This window comes from Parasteatoda tepidariorum, chromosome 5, assembly GCF_043381705.1.
Source record: "Parasteatoda tepidariorum isolate YZ-2023 chromosome 5, CAS_Ptep_4.0, whole genome shotgun sequence".
NCBI classification, from domain to species: Eukaryota; Metazoa; Arthropoda; class Arachnida; order Araneae; family Theridiidae; genus Parasteatoda; species Parasteatoda tepidariorum.
The window spans coordinates 52,528,471-52,550,481 of record NC_092208.1 but is presented as its reverse complement, the minus strand read 5'-3'; the positions used below and the strand labels follow the sequence as shown (position 1 = coordinate 52,550,481).

At 30.1% G+C, this 22,011-nt stretch overlaps 1 protein-coding gene across 2 annotated transcripts in view; it reads left to right on the top strand.

The window, feature by feature from the left end:
• The window catches only part of LOC107449134 (syntaxin-1A), a 109,370-nt gene that overhangs the window by 6,901 nt on the left and 80,458 nt on the right, over nucleotides 1–22,011 (top strand). For both annotated transcript variants that reach the window (XM_043055272.2, XM_016064576.3), the window contains exon 2: nucleotides 20,549–20,626. In XM_043055272.2, coding sequence (XP_042911206.1) covers nucleotides 20,549–20,626 — 78 coding nt within the window. The remainder of the gene's footprint in view (nucleotides 1–20,548; nucleotides 20,627–22,011) is intronic.

The window sequence follows — 22,011 nt, the reverse complement described above, 5'->3', positions numbered from 1 at the left end:
CTCGGCACTGTAAAATTATGATAAAAAAAAATAAATTTTCAAAAATAAACAGCAATTGCTGCTTCTAATTTAGAGATGCAACATTTGGTATTTAGCTTATACTGTTGAACGCAGAATATTCATTTCGGACGAATAATGGAAGAATCGTCTGCCGAAGACAAAACTTAATTCGTTTACATCCATCTTTCTTGTTTTCTGCCCTGGGAAGAGTTTATGCGATTAACAAAATAATAATGAGGATAAACAAATTTGTGAAGGGTCCGATTAAATGAAAAATCATTTTGTGAAGGGTCCGTTTTTATGAAAAGAAATTTTGTGAAGTGTCCGTTAACGGACCCAAATTTCTTCTAAACAGACCCCTGGTATTAAGGTATCTGATCACCTTTTTTCCGTGAAATTTAATCAAAATATCAATTTTTAGGTTTTGATAATTTCATATAAAACAAACGTTTATCTTTCTAAATCCGTTTTAATTTTGTCTCTATGTACAGTAGAACTTAAGTTATAGCATTTTTTGCAAAGCTCTGTCACGAAATATTGAAACCGGAAGTTGTTTTCTCTCAAGCGGAAGTCGAAGTTTTACCCCTTTTGGTTTCAGTTTCTGTTTGAAATTATCGTAAATGACGTATTATTGAATAGACTTGATTTAAANTTCGGAACAGAGTGGGTGCATTAAATCTTAAATTGTTTCATTGGTTTAAGTTTGGTGATGGTGGATTGCGCTAATGGCTTTCTAAAACATAGTGGACTGCGCTTCTAACATCTTATTACCCCTTGAGAAGGGTTGGTGTATTGCGCTCAAAGCAACATTAGTGACCACCCCTTATACTTCAGTAAAATATTTTCGATGAAATCGTGGTCTTGTCAATAATCCATTTTTTTGATCAATTTTCATTTAATAGCAATTTTTTATTTGTTTTAAATTTTTTTACTTCTGTAATTTTAAAATACAATCGATATTTGAACTTCGAAAATTTTTCTTTTTCTGTTCATTTTAAAATAACGAAGGGCTTTTAAAATCTTGAAAATCAGTCTAAATTTTTATTAGATCGATGCGATTTTTTCAAGAATATTGGTTAAAAAGTTTAAAAAAAAATGTATATTTGATGCTCCCTTGTTGTCTTACGTTGGTTAGCAAAACTTGCTGCTCCGCCATAGACGTGAGATACCATATTTTAATCATATTGGAAAAATCTTACTTTAAAGTGGTTACATTTTAATAAATTTTAAAACAATTTTAATCTATCTAAATTAACCAATTTTTTGCATAATATTTTTATTGATAAAAAACCTCTATCCTAATTCTATCTATCTACTCTGTTAATAATTGAGAAGATAAGCAGATTTATATGAGCTATACTCCTTAACTATATGCAATTTAAAGACATCTTTTCTTATATCGAGTTTCACTGTCAGTACCAAATTTATAAAAATGAGAAAATAATTAAAAAAAAAAGAAATTTTTTTTTAAAAAAAAAGAAATTTTTTTTTTAAAAAAAAAGAAATTTTTTAAGTACTTGATGAGATGGTATAAAATAAAATAGTCTTAAAAAAACAAAAACTTTTCTCTGGTTTTGCTCGAAAAATTAAAATATAAAATACTGGGTGTAACCTTTCAACTTAGGAAAATCGAGTTACTCAGTTAATTCTTCAGATATATCAGTTCATTTGATAAAATTTTTTATATTAAAATGAGTTGCAAGAATTCCTTATAATTTTTTTTTAAAGAAGGAAAAGTTGATGACTTATTTTATATTGTTATTATTAATAAAAAACCTCCGTACCTGCTTTCTTTTTAAAGTTAATAAGAAATTCTTGCAACATATTTTATGAAAAAATTTATATAAAGTGAACATGATATCTGATAAATTGAAATTGACTAAGACTATATCAACTCGATTCTTATAAGTTAAAAAAGATACACTCAATATTTTAATTTTTACTTTTTCGTGTAAATCCATAGAAGAGATCGTGTTTTGTAAAATTTTTAAAAACTATTTTATTATATTATTTTATTATATTATTTTATTTTATTATATTATTATGTAAAGAGTAACTCTTAAAATAATCTCGTGAATGACGGTTTCCCAATTTTAACTACAAAACATTGACTGAGTACTACATTTATACAAAATAATGGGCTTTAGCGTGTCCTCATCAAATTTTTTTACTTTTTGGCTATTCCTTACTTTTTTAGAGTAAAAAAGAAATTCCCTGACCCGTAGGAGCCCTGTTTATTTGTTTTATTGGAAGTAAATTTCAATAGGCTCTCTTTTCTTCTGTGCCTCTTCTGATAAAATCTTCTACCGGATTGTATCGATTATTTTTCTCTGTGTCCATTGCTATTTGTCTTTGGGTATGCAATCAATTTCTGCTTTTGGCCTTGGCCCAATTTCTTCTTTTCTTGTGTGTGTACTATGTATGGAAGTTGGGAAGTAATATTACCAAGCTCAGGATATCCCTCCTGTAGTCCGTTTTCATCGTAAGTTGTTGCTTACCATTTTTCTGTTTATTCAGACCAGGTCTTCGTTCACGATGTCATTAAGTTTTTTTCTGATATATTTCTCCTATTGATCTTTATTCATTTATTACTGGTCTTCAAAAAATTTACAATGCCTAATGAGTTCTGAAAAATAAATAAAAATAAAATGAAATAAAAAAATTAAAGGGTGATATATTTTTTATTCACGGAAGATCAAAATTATTCCGTTTCATAACTATAGCTCATAAAGTTTTTTAATTTGCTCTTAAAATCAGCCGTTAAAATATTACGTAAGCATTTTTTTGTTAAATTTGGACCCCTCACCTCTAGTAATCAACAGGGTGCGTAGGGTTTTTAAAAAGTGCTTAAAGGTGCTTATTTTCAATTTTCGTTTTTTAAAAGCCCGTAAAGGTGCTTTATTTATTGGGTGTTTTAAGAAGTGCTTAATTTTCTCTTTTTCCAGATGAGATTTTTCCTTTACTATGTTGATTTTCGCTTCGAATTGTGCAAAAAAACACAATTCACATTGTTCTATTCAATGTTTTCACAATTAATTCAATCCTAATCTATTTCAGCGTATTGTCAGTCCGTAGCGTATGAAAACGCCATTCGTTTTACATGATTCAAAATTTCATGATTTTTGATAATTGTCAAAAACAATGCCAAAAGTTTTTTCTTTTTTTGACATGGCGGTTAAAACAGGGTAAAACCGTTCATTTTCAAAAACTTTCCAACCCTGCCTGATTATGATATTTTTTTAAAGTGCTAAAAAATATTTTTTGAGTTCTTAAAAGGTGCTTATTTTTTGTTGACTAATTTGGCTACGCACCCTGAATAAGCAAATCACAGTCCATTTGTCCCATTGTGATCACACGGTTCCCAGTGATCACCGAAGCAAGTCAAATATCACTTGCTACTGTCCGTGAGAGGGCGGGTGGCCACTTTGTTCAGTCTGCGAAGGACCTATATCGACGTGAACCTATACCGACAAAGCGCGGTATAGATCCACGTTAAATAGTTCTTATGTAAAGTGCTCGTAGATTCTCAGGCTATCAAATTATTCCCCTCTACAGAATATCAAAATGGTGACGGCATGTCTTCGGAACAATCTCAGGGATGTTTCCCAGATCGTCGTCAATAGTCCATGGTCCATTGTGTAGCCCTAGGGCGATGTAAAAAAAAATACAACTAAAACCCATTTTATTTAAAATTACGACTTAATTAACAATTCTGAAATCTGTGTATATATTTCTCTTGCGTGGTGCTATAAATCAAAATCTATTTCTTAGTTTCCGCGTCCCGCAGTGGACTGATCGTTAAGACACGGTTCCCAGCATCACTGGCTACGGTCAGTGTGCGGGTGGGTGACCACTTGGATCAGTCTGCGTAGGGACTGAGGGCGTGCGGTATTGGTCATCGTTAAACTGTGCTACCGTAAAGTGCTCGACTTCGCGCGCAGGTCGTCGGGCTACCGAAGCGGGGGTGCCATCCCTTCCGCAGAGGATCAAAATTGTGATGGCATGTCTTCGGATCATCCTCCGGGATGTTTCCCAGACCGTCGCCAATAGCCCATTGTGCAGCTCTAGTGCGACGTAAAGTAACAATAACAACAACAATCTTAGTTTCCGCTGGTACCACTAAATTTTCACTTTGCAAAACCTGTTTTAAAGTCACAAATTATGTAATTAAGGGCCGGGATAGCCTGGTTGGTAGGGCTCTGGGTCCATATCCAAGAGGTCGTGGGTTCGATCCTCGCCGCCGAAGACCCCCGTGTAGTAAATGGTGACTGATGCACGTTAAATCTGTCGAGTCTCAAAGTCCTCCATGTTCCCACAACAAATCAATACCTCTGGGGGTACTGATCCAGGAGTTTCCTTGTCTTCTGGATTGGTTCAAAATTACAAGGCTACGGAGTTGAACGTAAGTAGTCGTAAACCCATGAAATTGGATCGGCTGTTCAACGACGGTTATAAAATAAATTAAAATAGTTCTGTGTGATCCAAGCAATTTTCTTCGAAATGTTGTGTATTGTCATTGTATGCGAAGAGTTAAGAGTTCGTCTATAGTTCCATCGTCTGGTCTTTTAGTATTACTATTCACTATACGCGATATTAAGTCATTTTTATTTCCACTGAGTGAAAGATTTCTTAAACGCAAATCGGATTTTAACTGGGTGCCAGCAAAATAAGTCAATGGTTCCACATTCAAGGCGTACAGACGAGTATTCACGTCTGTTGACATCGTGGCGAGATGTGCAGCTAGTGGAATCTGTCTTGACGACGTCTATCGGGAAGCTTGGCAACTAGAAATCAATTCAATGAAATGCAAATTTTAAAATTCCCTCAGTGAAATGTTATTATTAGTCAAAATAAGATTACCTGTGCGAGTTGTAGCTAGTAATAATTTTTTTTTGTTACGTTAACTGTCAAAATTTCATCAGAAAAATTAAAAGTGTAGCGATAGAATGACGATGTTCAAATATGAAAAAATTGAAAGGTTCTTAAAAAAATTTATATACAATAATAAGAAAACGACAAATATTTTAAAGCGAAGCGTTCTATATATATTCTATTGCCCCATTTTTATGTATGAATGTTACACTTTCTGCACTGTGATAAAATTATACTTATGCATGATGAAAAATTATCTTTCCTGATATTAAGAGTTGAAGGAGTCTAAAGGCCTGTTTACACGGTCCAATTTCTTGAATCCGAGAAATTGGACGGATTTCTCTGTCCAAGAAATTGGATGATTCGTTGACACTATCCAAGTTCTTGAATGTCGCTGATTCGTTGAAAGAAAAACTTGCGCATGCGCATTGTTCATATTCAACATTATAAAATAATACTTACATAAGTTTAAAATTACTAAATAAATTCAAATAAAATCATAATAACACAAATAAACCTCAACAGATCAATTTATTTGGACTAAAATCTATGAAAACCCACAACAAAATGACATAATTTGCTGCCAGCTTGTTGACGTCACAAAACCTAAGACGCTGATTGGTTAAGGGAGAAAAAACTTGGATGGAAAGTAGAACATGCTCTACTATCGCCCAAGAAGTTGGACCAAGTTCTTGGATGTTTGTTTACACGATCCAAGCTCAAAGCAAAACAAGTTTCCATCAATATCAATCAATCTCTGTCCAAGAAATTGGATCGTCTAAACAGGCCTTTATAAAATGCCCCTCTAATCTTGAAATACAGTAACATACTGTGCATGGTGGAATTGATGTTTTCTCTGTCTGGGAGTACTGCCGCGGTTGAAAGGGGCTTTTCAGCAATGAACTTACAAAAAAACACATTACTTACTGGTCTAAGCGTTAAACGCATTTATGAACATTTACCTAAATGGAAAACTTCTTTCAGATTTCTGTGCAGAAACCTCTGTAAATCATTGGCTTGATTGTGGAACTGGCAAATGTAATATTTGATTCATTTAAAATACGCAGTACCATCGGATGAATTGACAGATAACTTAAACTCTGTTATTTAAATTATTTCATCAAAGAAATAAATTATTTCATAATAGAAATACTAGGTTTTACTGTTAGTTACCTAGTATTTCTTTTATTACTGTATAATGTAATCCTAGTAACTACTAATTCATTGTGCAATTTATATAAATGTTTGTAATAAATAAGATAAAATTATATTTTTATTTATTTAGAAGCGACGGGTAATTTCAAATGAGGACGGGTACATTGTTGGACAAGCCGTCCTCGGGGACGGGTAAAATTTCTGAGTTTTTTCGAGCCCTGCAGTATATAGAACATTTTTTTTAACTCTTTAACGAACTCGCAAAGAGCATGCACCGAAAGAAATTGAAAATTAATTGCACATAAAATTATTATTTGATACTGTAACAGATTTATTAGTGGTTACTCACTGTCCACTAATAAATCTATTACAGTATCAAATAATAATTTTATGTGCACCATCTCAATAAGGGATTTTAAACTTATACTCTGCCCACTGAATAGTAAGGTGTGATAAGAACTAGACATACCTTTTGGTATTTTCCTTCTAGTACAGGGGTGGACAAGCTCTTTAATAGTCAAGCCATTTTTCAAAATTTGAAATTTTTCGCGAGCCGCAATTAAACACGCATTTAAAAGGTATGCAAAAAAGGTATTAAATTTTTTTTTACAGAAATTATATTTATTGAAAACATATAAATAAAAGTACAAAATATGTGTTGAATTTAAATATTAAAAATTAAACACATTTCATTTACTTCTCTTGACAATTCTTTAAAATATGGTGAATAATTGTTGACAGCACTTCTCAGTAATTCTTTGAGATGCTGGTTAGTTAATACTGATTGGTCTTTGGATTTTACGAATTTTAAATTGGAATAAAATGATTCACATAAGTACGTTGTTCCGAATATTGAAATAATTAAACAAGCAGCCTTTTTTTTTATTCAGGATACTTCGATTCTGGTACAAATTTCCAAAATTCAGTAATCGACCTCGACATATATTTTAATTGTAGAGTTTGATCGTCTTGCATCTCTATTAATTTTAATTCTTCAGATGCTTTTTGGGTCATAATTATATTGGAAATGGAAAACACTCACCTTGAATTATGTTAATTTCAAATGGGTTCAGAAAAATATTAAAATATAATAGCACAAAAATGAAAAGGGAACTCTGGTACATTTATCGAGAGCCACAAATAATCCTTCAAAGAGCCGCATGTGATTCGCAAGCCGCAGGTTGTCCACCCCTGTTCTAATACATTACTTTCATTCATTTTTCTATTGTAAAAGTTGATTTAAACAGATGACAACTATTATGATGAAAACTATTATGAATGAATTATAGATGAAAACTATTATGAATGTAGACGAATTCTAACGAAATTATGTTCTCTAAAATTAATTCAAAAGCTGTTAGTTCACAGTATTTGCCCAAAACTTCGGTGGATTTATTAACTCAGATATTCATAGCGTTTGCGAACTAGTTACGTATTTACTTGTCAATGGAAAAACTTCATTAGTACAAAAAATTAAGGTGGAAAAAGTCGACAACCTGAATGATTAAGATGGAAAAGTTGAAATGTTTCGAGCGTTCAAAATAGCCACCCATAATCGAATCCCGTGAAGAATGGTGTTTTTTTTTTTCATTCACGTATTGATTGGTTTCGCTAATGAGCACTTTGTTTTTAGCACTCTGAAACATGTCAACTTCTTTCATCGTAATCTTTTTTAAGCAAATGAAGTTTTTCCATCGATAATTCATCTTTCCACTTAAGTTTCTTGGGATTATTCATTTCATAGTTGGTTACTATTTGCTTTATTATTTTTATTAGTTTGTTACTATTTGCTTTATATTTCACAAAACGCTAATTTTGTGAATTTTGGTACGAAGTTTTCTTTTTTTTCTTTTTTTCCTATCTTATCTTTTTCTTTTTTTTTTGCCGACTTTTTCTGCAAAAATATTTCCTATAATTGGCTACAAAATGTTTCTAATGTTTCCCAACAACATAAATTCCCAGAGAATAGAAATTTGACGGCTCCGTGCAAAATTCCCCTTGAGTGATTTTCATAGGGTATATATTGATGTTTTGGTTAGGAACATAGAATGAATATATGTGTTTGCAAAAAATAGCTTTAAGTTAATTTTGACTGATCGTCTTTTAATAGTACTGTTTCAAAATCTAAACTTTTGCTTTAGTTTTTTAGAGTGTAACAAAATTGAGATGTATTAAAATTATTTGATTACATGTATAAATAAATTGTTAAGTATAATTTAAGCTTATCTTTCACGGTACAAAAACACGATTATTTGTAGGAATTTTCCTTTTTGTAAAATTGTATTTCATTTTGGCTTTCTCTCTCTTTTTATTTTTAATGATTTTTGTTAGATAAAATCACCTCTGAAAGAGATATTTAACGCGAGTAATACCTCTTTAAAAATAATAAAACTTTTATGAGTTTAATGTTTATTGATGTCTAAATAATGTACGACAAAATCAAGAAGGAAAGTTATATACGTTTTATTTACCCTTTGTCGCAGAATTTTTAATTAAATATAAATTACATACTTTTTTCATTATTTTGTATTAGTCTAGGTCAAAATAAGTGTGCAATATTTTATTTAGTATTTCTATAGTTTTTGGTTATGAAATACAGTATGAAACACCAATCTTTTTCTGTTTAGATGGTAAAATCTTCGTTCACTTACAACAAAAATTTTTTTAAATTTGCATTTATTTGCAATTTTTTAGATCTAAGAGAAACAGTTATTGAATTTCTTTAATTTACGAAATTTTATCATTGGAATTTCTTTAATTTACGAAATAAATTGAGAAATTTTTTTGAATATCGATGAAAAAAAATTTTTAAAATTACTTTTTTTTTGGATTTTATATTTTAGTAATAGTATACAAATCTCTTTTAAGATCAATTTTAACATTATGCTTGTGAAACCTGGACCACATCTTGTGCGGATGAGGCTATGTTGGGTACCTTTGAGAGAAAGGTCTTGAGAAATATATTTTGAAGAATTCAAAAAAATGAAGTGTGGCTTAGAAGAACAAACCTAGAACTTTATCACTCATATAATGAACCTGACATTATTAACTTTATTGAACGACAAAGAATAAAAAAGGCAGGCCACGTTATCGGAATGGACGAAGACCGTACCTCAAAAAGAGTTTTCAATGCCAGACAAGTTGGCACATGAAAAAGAGTCAGACCGAATTTGAGATGGATAGATGGTCTAGAGAAAAGTCTTTTGGTCTTAAAAACTAAAACCTGGAAAACACTAGCAGGAAAAAGGTTAGCCCGAAAAACCTTTTTCCTTCTAGTTTTGAGAAGGCCAGGGCCCACTCTGGGCTGTCGAGCCTTTAATGATGATGATTTTAATATAAATATAATTATAATAATGTAATAGATTTTTTTAAAATTAATATTGGAGCGTTTTTTATAAGTAAAAAAATACAAAAATATAGTTTTGCTTGTAATTTGAGTGTCAGAAAATATATATATAGAAAGGATATTATGGTGTCCCTTCTGCGTGTTAAATGGTTAACTTATTTCTCTTTATGTTAAATGTAAAATATGTGTTGTCTTACTTCTGACTCATAATTTTTATAAAAATTAATATAATTTTGGCTTTATCTGATTATTTTTTAATTTTTCTAACGAGGAAGAATTAGCTTTTTTTTAATGAAAAAATAAGAATAATAAGTACAAGTAATAATAATAATAACAACAATAATAAGTACGTTTCAATTACATGTTTGACCATTTTTGCTGTCCAACAAGTTCCAAATTTATTCGTTTCCTTCATAATATTTCTTATGCTAAGAATAATGTATTAATCACAGTATTTGTTTGATACAATGGGTATTTTTGTGTGACTAGTGTTGATTCATCTGTAGTGAAGTATTGCTTTAGTGTGTGGGCAATCTGATTCGATCCGGACCGGAAATACGTTTCTGCTATTTGATTTGGTATTCTATTGGGGGCAATTGCATCAGCGATCGATTTAGATGTTCCCTTTTCTTGAATTTCTTGATGCTGAAGAAAAAAGTCACGAATTTCATTTTTACGTTCATGTCTGAATTTTTCAATAACATTTTATAAATAAATTAATAAAAAAATTTCTTTGAAACATATTGTTTCATTTGTTATAAGTTTTGAGGGATAACGACCTAATTCTATTTTTACAATTTGACGATTCCATCATTTACGAATATTGTATTTGAAGACTTTAAAAACATGTAATTCTGTTTAGAAAATTCAAGCCGTATTAAGCATAATTTTTTGTAAAAATAAGTTTTGGTATCTTTAACAAATGATCCAATTTTTAGTTACTTATATAAGTCTATAGTTTTTAATTTTTAAAAAAGTTTTAAGTTTCTAAAAGTTTTTAAAAATTGGAGTATGTGTGACATCAAGGTTTAATTTTATAAACATTATTAGAATTGCGCTAACTTTTTTTTCTTCTAATTAAGTTATATGTTTTTGAAATTTGCAAAAAACGACATTCGTAAATGGTGGAATTGTCCAGCTATTATTTTTATTTATATTTATTTTTTAAAATTTATTTTCTGTTTTTTATTTATTTATTAAAATAATGGTTGATTGCTAATAACATAATTATTTAATAATTAATCAATACTTTTGTTCCTTGGAATTGCAAAAAACGGCTTTGAAGTTCAACTTGGAAGACTGGAGTTTTACTGCTCATACTTGTCATCGTTAAAATTAATAAAAAAAATGTTTAAAAAAGTTCGTTAAAATATTAAAAATTTATGTAAAAAAGTATTAATTTATATTAGTTATTTATAATAATAAATTTTTGTGTGTTTATAATAATGTATTTTTTTAGAATCGTCTTTAAAATAGGGCAATAGGCATTAGGACTTAACGTAACAGTATCCCGTAAAAATAATCCATAGATAAAATGATAAACACAAAACACATCGTCATGTATTGAGAATTAGTAAATTATAAATGTTTATTTGTAAAGAAAAGCAAGATAATTTTTTATAACTCGCAGAAGAATTAATTTTAATAAAAAAATTATACGAAAATACAAAATTTTATTTTTTTATAAATAAATTTTAATTAAATTTAATGTGGCGAGTAGATTAGGTATTTCTACTTCAATTAAAATTTAAAGTGCATTATTCCATCAAGTTAAATTTTAGTAAAAAAGTTTAAAAATATTTATTGCGTCCCGTCCGTCACAGTGGTTTAAGCCCTTTTGTGTACTGACTATATAATTTCAATGCTTAAAAAATAAAGAGCTGAATTAAAATGATAAATCTTAATTCATTGGTTATTTCAATCGTAATGCAACTTAAATGTTTATCCACGAGTTAAAGTTTGAGCAGAGGAAGGTTTTGTATGCTTTACTAAATTATTCTTTCACAAAGATCTGAGCCTTAAATAATGACTCTTCACAAATTTTACTACTTAAATGGATCTGTCGCAAAGCTCTTAACTCTGAAAAATGAATTTTAAGCCAATATTTCTAAAATGTTTTACTTTGATATTTTATTTTGTGTTCTTCCTTAGAACTCAGAAGGTAATTTACTCTCACAACGCATGTAAATATGAATTTTTGTTTGTAATCAGGTTTGACAAGTTTTTGACAATTGACTGTTTTAAACATGGTTTTATCCGTCATGTCAAAAAACTCTTTTTGATATATTTTTTGACAAGCGTCGAATACCCGAAATTTTGGTGTAGGGATAGTTATTAGCTTATGAAGATTAACTATATATTTGTTCATAAATTATTTTAATAATCAAAATAAGAATGAAATAAGGTATATATATATTTGAAAGAAACCAATGCTTTTAAATATATTGGTAATCAAACTGAAGATTTAATTTCTTTTTCTTTTTTTTTTAATTAATAAAAATTATAATGCATTTTTCCTTTGTTTCGAATAACACTTCGTTGTCGAACACACCTCAAAAATGTGAAGCGATATTAACATACTCTAACGCTGTATAAGAACACGCAAATTTTCTTTTTGTTTTCTCTTTTTTTATCTCCTTGAAATCCCTTTTTTCCTAAAAACTCTTATTATTTGAAAGCACTAAAGCAAGTTCTGCAATGAAATCGGGAATATTGCTTCTTTTGAGTGTGAGCACGAGAATGTTCTATAGGCGTTTTATCATACACTCCACTTCACAAAGTTTGGAAAGAACAGATTTCTTTCCAGTCGCAATTAGAAAGACCTTTATTTAAATCAGTCTTTTTTTTTCTACTTCCGTTTCTTGTTGGGAATTCACTTTTCTTTTTTGGATTCAATAGGTTTTTCATGGTGCATAGTGTTTTTGAAAAGTGGTTAAAGGTGCTTATTTTCGATTTTTGTTTTTTAAAAGCCCTTAAAGGTGCTTCTTTCACTGGGTGTTTTTTAAAGTGCTTACCACGTATTATGCAAAAGCGTGCTTTTCACATTGTTCTATTCAACGTTTTCACAATTCATTCAACCTCAATCCAATTACAATTCATTCAACCTCAATCCAATCACAATTCATTCAACCTCAATCCAATCACAATTCATTCAACCTCATTCCAATCACAATTTATTCAACCTCAATCCAATTACAATTCATTCAACCACCTCAATCCAATTCGGCCTACCGTCAGTCCATAGCGTATGAAAAAGCCAATCATTTTACATGTTTGCTGAAAGACTTGCGAATTCGCATGTGCGTCTTTTGAGCTGAGATTTTAGCACTCTCATGTGCAATTCTGCTGCATTTTGCAAGACATTCTCAATTTCAGGCTTCATTTTCCATCCTCCGAAATCGAACCAAAAAATCTCTCCATCTTTTTATGGTGGCTAATTTAATCTAGAAAAGAGTTCTTTGTCAGAAACTGTACTTTATCATGATTATGTAAAGTCTTTTTGCATTTTGTTAACGTATATTAGGGGTTAAAATTTTTTTGGGGTGCTTAAAAAGTACTTAAAAGGTGCTTATTTTTTGTTGAAATATTTTGCTACGCACTCTGTTTTTCGATCGGCTCTCTCGAACAGGCTTAAAGCCTCACACCTTTCAACAACCGGCAAAGTTTTACAGCATTTGAATCAGTCTTGTTTTCGTACATTTTTGCACGGATTGAGAATTAATTTCTTAACATGCGCGTTTTAAATTTTCTGATCCCGCTATTTATAATCCTGCTGGGCTTGTGATAGCAGACCGAACAGGAGAAATAAAAGGTTACGTTGAAGCAAAATAAAGTTTTTATTTAGTAATCATTGTATGGGGAGCAAGAAGCCGGACAATCCAAAATTGAAGTGCTTCACTTTCAAAAAAAGCTAGGAAAAACTTGCAAACGAATCTTGCAGTTCCGATGAACTTCCGATGAAGTCGCTTGCAAAAAATAAACATTAGCTCGAAAAGAAACAATAGAAACAAAATTTGTTCATTAAATAGGTCGAGGGAATAATATCGCTTAGTAAAGGAAAGAATTTAAAGTGTGAATTCTTGCACACTTAAAATCTAAATGTCAGACGAAAGTATGTGAATAATAAAGTGTGAGAATGCTTTTTATTTTAAATGAATTAAGGAGACTTTAGATAAAGAAATAACATGAAGCCTTTTTTGTGTGTGAATAATTAACAAATAGATTTTCGTGCAAAAAATCCCATTATTTTTTCCAAGGGAATTGTAAATTTAATACATTTAAATATCTTGCATTTTCAGGGTGCGTAGCGTTTGTAAAAGTACTTAAAGGTGCTTTTTTGGGGATTTCGTTTTTTCAGCTGGTGTTCGTTTTTTCAGCTGGTGTTTTTAAAAAGTGCTTTTTTTTCCACAAAAATTTTTTTTTGTGGAAAACCCGAGTGCTCCAATTCGGATAGAGAATATCAGATCCTTATGAAATGTTTTTCTTTTTAATTTAATTTAATTTTATTCTTGTTTATTTTATTTTACTTCTAACACTTTTTTGACGTAGGGGGTAAGGGTACTTTTGTTCTGAGTTCAGGGTCAAGTTGAATTCACTCGGTGATGTGGGAAAGTACTGATTGTTTTGATTTACGTCCGTTTCTTTTTGGGTTTTTTTTTTAACGCTAAAACTGTTTATAAAAAGTTTTTGTTTTTCAATAATATCATTGATTGAATATGAATTTTTTGAGTGCTTGAAAATTTTTGTTAAGTGCTTAAAAAGTTTTTAAAAAGTGCTTATTTTTGATTCAAAGATTTGGCTACGCACCCTGATTTTATTTAATTCATACTTACCATCAGACCCATATAATGTTCACTAACTCCGATCGCAGAAAATTTGTCACCATCACAGAAAATGTTTTACTATTATTTAAAAGAAAAAAAAAAAAAGGATCTGCCTCTTTAAAGGTTTGTCTTTTTCGAATTCCCGATAAAAAAAAGATTAATTTTTGCGTTTTTTTCTACCAATGCCAACGCGATTTAAAATTACATTCACATGATTTAAAATGAAACATTGCGATTCCTATTCACGCGATTTAGGATGGCGCATCGTATTTCGTATTTTCACGATTTCTTATTAAATGTAACGTTTCGTATTGTTGCGTTCTAAAAGCCATTATTATAATTCGTGTTAAAAATTATACATCTGAATTGATATTCACGCGATTTTTAAAGTAAGCATCGAGATTCGTTTTCACGCGATTTTAATATCAAACATCAAGATTAGTATTCACGTGAATTTAAGAATCAAATATCAAGAATTGTATTTACGTGATTTTAAAAGCAAACGTCGAGATTCGTATTCACGTGATTTAAAAACCACACATTGAGATTCATCTTTATACTATCTAAATAAGTAAATAAAATATTTAAATAAATCAATAAATACCTTAAATAAATAAGTACCAATCAATAAATAAATACCAATTATACCATACTCATCCCTATGGTATAAATCAATATAGAGTTCTATAAAAAAGAACATTTTTTAAAAAATACGTGTTTTACAAAAATATTTCGCCAAATTTAGGTGGCTACGAAAAGGTTGAAATTAGTTATAAAAGTTAATCAATGTGTGAAGAAAGTATTTTAATTAAGATTTTGTGTTTGCGATTTCATTTTTTCTAAGTCTGCTTGTATTTTATAACCGGCATTGAATTGCCGAACCAATTTTTAGGATTTACGGTGCTGCAATGTTCAGCTCCGTAGCCTTGTAAATTTGAATCCAGCCCAAAAGACAAGGGAACTCGTGGATCTTAAAATTGGTGGTGGACTTTCTGGTGAACCTAATTCGAAAAATCGTTACAAGGAGAGGAAGTAAAGCTTCTATTCTTAAAAAGATAGGTGGTGGTGCTCCTGACGGCAAAGGGGATTCAAATCCAACCCATGATGCATCACAGGATATTTTACATGAGCGTTGTGGTCGATACGGGTCTGGAACAGAATTAAAATCGACCTGCTATTGCTGGGATTCGAACCTTGGTCACCTCTTGGGTGGCGAGAGTTCTATCTAAGACATCGCTGCTGAATATCTTACATTTGACATTAATATTTAATTTTGTGTGATTAAGCATAATCCCAGTATTTTTACTTATATTTTGCATATTGCGCATGTTCTGTTCCATGAAATTTTTCGTGTTCAAATTGTTTTCAATAGTTTTTTACATCTTACTTTAAACCCTTTTGTTGTGAATGTGAAATCTATTGTGCATTTAGATCGTGGATTCCCACATTCTTCCCCTTTTTTTTCAGTTGCCACATGAAATTAGTGGTTTCGCAACCCAAGAATTATTTTAAAATCGACATAGTTTAGTAGCTATTTATTTTTGCATAAAATTGTTAAAAATCAATTCAATATTCCGTATTGCATAAATTTGCGGATTAAAAGAGTTAAACATAAATTTTATATATGTGTTTATGTATTCTATATATTTATTTTGTTCTGTATATTAATTTTAACCTCAAGTTTAATTTGTTATTAAGTTATTGCACTTTTTGGTTAATTAAGCAAAGTTTCAGTCCAAGATTCTCCAATTACTGTTCATTTTTGTAGCTCGTTATATATTATTGCAATCAATTAAATTTCTTTACTTACTAATTTGACTTTTGAGATAGGAAGATAGGCTTAGATGGATGGAAAAGTTCATTTAATCTTTCATCAACTATTTCTAGACCATACGTGTTGCAAATTGAATTGTTTCATTCGCTATTCTTCTGCTGATAATTGTTTGAGTTATCTGTCAACATTTATTTCTTGTTTCGTAACAAGCATTTATGCTGTTATATTGGCTTTATGGAGACATATAACAGTACCTAAGAATGTGTCTCTCATTAATTTGAATTGCGTTGTGAATTTGAATAACTAGTTAGTGGAGAAAAATAATTAATATTCCTTNATATAACAATGCCGGGAATTATTAAATGTCAAGATCTAATGAATATGTGGTGAAAATCATTCACTTTCATTTTGTCCCGTGATTAGAGAAAACTCGGGAGTGAGGAATATATTTTGTCTTAATTATACGAAATAGTTCTGAGGTATTATTTGTAAATGCAGCGAGTTGATAGCAGTTATTTAGGTATGCTTTATATTTTAATTTTCTCTAAATAAAATAGCTTTACTATGAATTGAACATCATTGTTTTGTATAATAATAATTTTTTAATGTGTATTTATTGTAATATCATTTTGAAAATTGAAATGTTTTTTCCATGGAGAAAGCAAAACGTCGTAAATAAAGCACGAATATGAGTTTTGAAACATATTACCTTTTCGTTTTTATGAATAAGAACCTATCTCAGTGTCTAAACACTAAATGACAGTAAAAAAGTAAGGAGACAGACAAATGCTTGGTAATTTAGCCAGTAGGGACAGAGGAACAAACTTGAATAAGACAATACAAGAGAGATAAGAATCTGGCGTGAGGTTGTTTGGGATTCTCTTATTATTTTGTTCAAGATAGTTCTTCCGTCCCTACTGTGGTGAAACCACTTGCGCCGTATTTGTTTCGTTACTTTTCTACTGTTATCTGGTGTTTAGCGCACTGACGAAGGCTGTTTTTTATAGGACCGAAAAGATAGTATGTTCATTTCTTTACTTGATTTGTGCTTTGCAGAAAACATACTATTTCCTCTTTTGGATTTAATCTAGTTTATTTTATTTTATAACCGGCGTTGAACTGCCGGCTCAATTTTAGGATTTACGACAAGCAATGTTCAGCTCCTTAACTTTTTAAACCCAACCGAGAAGACAAGGGAACTCCTGGATCAAGCATTCGGACAAACTATCCTTCGTGGAAGACTCTTTGATGGAAATAACCGGCACTTGTGTTGCATGTAGAGAATGAAGCACGAAAACTTCCCAGGGTTTTCCCAAGGGCATTCTAATCCGTGACTCATCTACCTCTGACGATTGCTTACATCAGCACTGCAATCGGTGCACATCTTGTTATTGAAATTTGCACCATTATTTAATGCTTGAATCTTTATTAAATATTCCTTATTGCATCAAGAGCAAAATGAATCTCAACTTAAGAGGCTTTTATCAAAAATTTCCAATTGCAGAATCATTTAAGAGAAAAAGTTATGGCTTCATTTTCCCGAAAACAGAACATCGATTGTTTTATTGTCTTTGTTCAAGTTTATGTTTTTATTATGGTTTTCCGATAGAGTATTCATGATATACCTATCAGCATCCCGCCAAATGGTCGACAACTTTCATTCTAAAAAAAAATGCTGCATTAGGTAAAATATGGTAGTCGAATATGTGTGATGACATACTTGAAGTCGCAGATATTCTACAAGATTAAATATTTTGAAGAGAATCTGTGCCTTAATGCGAAAACAATAAACGTGAAAATTTCAAAAAGTGTGAAGAGAATACATTTTTTAACATTACATTAATGCAGACCGGCCTGTGTAGGGGTTAGGGAACTGCCCTTGCATCAGAAAGGTTCTGGGTTCGAATCCCGGGCAAGACATGGATGTTCTTTCCTTCTCTGTATCTGTACTTACTGTGGGAGCAACGTTTTCCCACCTAATATGGTGCTCCTGAAAGAGAGGCCAACAAATCTGCCCTGTAAATGCCTGAATTGACGAAAAATGTTAACACATGTGGGCATTGGAAAAGAAAAGAAGAAAAAAAACATTACATTAAATTAGTAATTTTAAGAATAAATTTCTTAAAATTACTAATTTGAATTTCTTACTATTAATATATTAATGGTGTAATTCATTGGTGCTGTTTACATGATGTAGTTCAGTGTTTTAAAATTAGGCAGGCTATTTTTTATTCACCGAAGTTATATGATGTCCAATTATTGTTTCAATATTTTTGAACCCTTCCTCTCCTTTGTGACAAAATGTCCCAAGTCACGCTGCATTATGCTAGCATGTACTTGCGATGCAATTCCAAGTCCCCCCCCCCCAAAAAAAAAATACTACATTAAAGATTTTTTTTTTTCAAATTTTTTTTTAAAAAATTAACAATGTGTTTTAATGTCATTTGCGAGCATTATGCTTCGAGGTGTACTTATATTAATGAAAAAAGGAATGTTAAAAATGTTTAACCTGCTGATTTTAAATGTTTTTATTTTAAACAAAGTGTGTGACGTCATACCTGGTTACCCTTCCAACCCCTTCTCATAAACTGTCTCAATATTAAGAACCCCCTCCAAGCGTGACATTATTTATGGATGTCTCCTCAGAGAACCCCTCAAATAAATAAAAATTATTATTATTAATTAATCATGAAAAAAGAAAAAAAAATCTTTTCTGTATGTGTTATGCTCCTATGGTTCGCTTGCTATCATTCGTGCAAATGAGATAAAGACAACCTTAATTAATTCTGCGAGTTGACATTTAACAAGTTAACATTAAGAACACAAAAGTGCAAAACTGAACGTTTCCTAATATACAAATTCATAGTATTTCATTTGAAAATAGAATCTAAAATTTAAGAACTAGTAATCTAAATATAATTTTTATTTTTATTTTAATTCTTCATAAAATATCCATTTTTCTATTCATTTAATTTCTTCTTTAAAAACAGAATTTTGAAAGATGAAAGAAAATTTAAATACTATTTGCTTTAATCCTAATTTTTAAAGATTTTTCACTTGTAAAAAAAAAAAAAAAATAGAATTTATTGCAATCTTAAACACTACTCTTTTTCCGAGAAAATGCAAGCTGTTGCAACGAAGTTAATAATCTTTAATGCTCCTTTTTTTTTTTTTTAAAGAAAATTAACAACGTACCTCTTAAAGATTAAATATATCTTTTTTTATTACTAATTACTCAAAATAATCTCATGTCGTGAAATGTTTGGTTGGGATTATTTTCTTTCTTTTTTCTTCTTAAAAACAGAAAAGAATCTTAATTTTTCTGGCATAATCAGATAAATTATGCATGCTCAATGTTTTTTTAATTACCGATTTAGACTTATTTAGCTAATTAAGCAATTGTCAAAATGAAATGTGTACATACATTTACTTCATTAAAATTTTCTACATTAAAATTGTAGAATTTTAAGTTACTTTTTTTTTTTTTTATTATAACCCATTTGGTGTATAGTGCGTACTTAGGTATTACGTTTTTTCGTATTTCGAGTATTTAAAATTCGATTTATTAGAAACTATTTAGCCGATTTCGCCGAAATTTTGTACTTTGCCATTTAAAATTATATACTTTAAAATTAGCTAAAAAATTGTTTACTTTACCTTACAAAACTTTTCGATTATTAATAAATAAAATAATAAAAAATAATAAATATTTACATTTATCTTTTACATGAAAATTATCTTTAGAAAAGCGAATTTTATGATTTTGTGCAAATTTTTTTAAATTCACTTAAAAAAATCTCGAGATGTGGCGAGAAATGCAAAAAGTAAAATTAACATTTAGGGGTCCAAACTTCTGACCACTCTCCTGATAACCGACGTATAGTTTAAAATTTTGCGACAAAAGTTTCGATAGCTGAATGTGAATTTTAATTTTTACTGTAGTCAGAGGTCTGTCCAGACATTTTGTGAAAGGTCCGGTTTTTGTGAAATTGTGAAAAAATTACTCACATTCTTTCAACCAGGGTCCTGCTTTTATGAATTTGTGCAAATAGAGTCTGGTTATTGTAAAAAACTTTTTCAAGGAGTTTTTAAATTCTAAATAGATACAAGATTATGCCCAGCCCTGTAAAATTATAATTAAGAAAATTAAATTTTCAAAAATGAAATTTATGAAGGGCCCGATTAAAAGAAAAATAATTTTGTGAAGGGTCCGTTTTTATGAAAAGATATTTTGTGAAGGGTCCGTTAACGGACCCCTGGTAGTAAATCATTTAACGTAACTAAACATAAAAATTTTAATTCATTGTTAACGTAACTCAAAATTGAACAGTATTTTTTAATAAATTTTTCTATTTACTTATTTGTATAGCAGCTTTTATGCATTTAAATTTACGGAAGCTTTGCTTAAGAAAGTAATAATTATATTTTTTCCCTTCGAAAGTTTCTTGAAATTAATTTTTTTTTTTACAATGCATATACATTATGTCTATTTTAGTTAAAGTTTTAGTTTTTTTTCTTCATAGTTTATTGTTTTCCTATTTATTTAGTTTAAAAATTATATTTTATTTATAATTTCAGGCACAAGGTGATGATGACTTTGCAGTCAGTGTTGAAGACACAAGAGGTAGTAAGTTTATGGAAGAATTCTTCTCAGAGGTAAGAATTTAAAACTTCGTTAACCCCTTTCCCAAATTTAAAACTTCTCAAGTTATTTGCCTTTTTTTGAGCAAACATATCACATATCCCATTGATCTATTCTCTCTTGACACCAGACTTTGTCTTTTATCTTATTTTTATACCAGACTTTGTCTTTTACAGCATTTGACCATCTTACTTAGTTTGCAAAATTCTGTGTATATTAAAGTTGACAATTGGAAATTAGTAATAGGCACAATGCTAATTTTTTAGGTTTTTATTAAAATTATTCATTTAAAATCATCAGTGGTGAATGGTAATACTTTAAAAAAATTTAAAATTATTTACTTGTTTATGGTTTAAAACAATTAATCTGAGAAATTCACTCAAAAAAATCTAAAAAAATCACTCGATAAACTCAATTTAATTTTTAAAAAAAAATCACTCAAATTCACCGTGCCATAAAGCACGAAGTTCTGTTGCACACAATTGAATTATTATTAATTTTTTTGAGGGAGGAATTTCTTGCGTTGGTTATCGCCATCAATGAATTTAACCGATACAGCGTCACGAACAGACTATGTCATATAATTTAGTACAAAAGCACAACGACCAGACGTTCTCACAACTCATCTGCTTGACCGCCAAGCATTTTATGGTATTAAAATAATAGAACAATAAGATAATTTCATAAATTCAATAAAAAGTTATAAAGGAAAGCTAAATAGTCATCTAAAACAGTAGTTAAGCTTATTACCGCAGAATGGCGCTGTACACGTTTTGTCATTTATACACATTTAGGGTTTTGAAAAAGAAAAAAATGGGCATCTTTTTTTCATGCCCTAACAATATAGTGAAAACTTTTTATATACTTCTCTGTGCTTGGGCCTTTTATATGCTGTTTTCTTCATCCAACTTTATATGAATTATGTTTAGTGTATTATAAAAGTATTTTTTAGAAGCTTATGATAGTACAATATTTCTAACTGAAACATTAATGCAGATTATGCGATAGTTCTTTTTAAAATTCAGTGTAAATGAAGGAAAATCTTACTTTTGTTAGTTCTCATGTTCGGTTAAATTAGTTAATTAACTTTGAAGTAAAATGCTTTTATTTAAACTATTCGGGATAATGTTTTCTAATTCCCAAAGTTTATGTTAATATTTAAAACTCAGTCTGTATGGGTTAATAATACAGAGAGGACGCGAAAAATAGGGATAATTCAAAAACGTTATTTTTACAATATATTCGCATGTTAAAATGAATGTTTGCATATTGAGCAACTGAATATACAAATATAACAATTTCCTTTTCATTCGAAAGTACGATGGAAGAACATATTCGTTCTATTATGGTGTGAATGCATTCGTCCTGTTATTCATGAACAGGTTCGTCGTGTAATCAT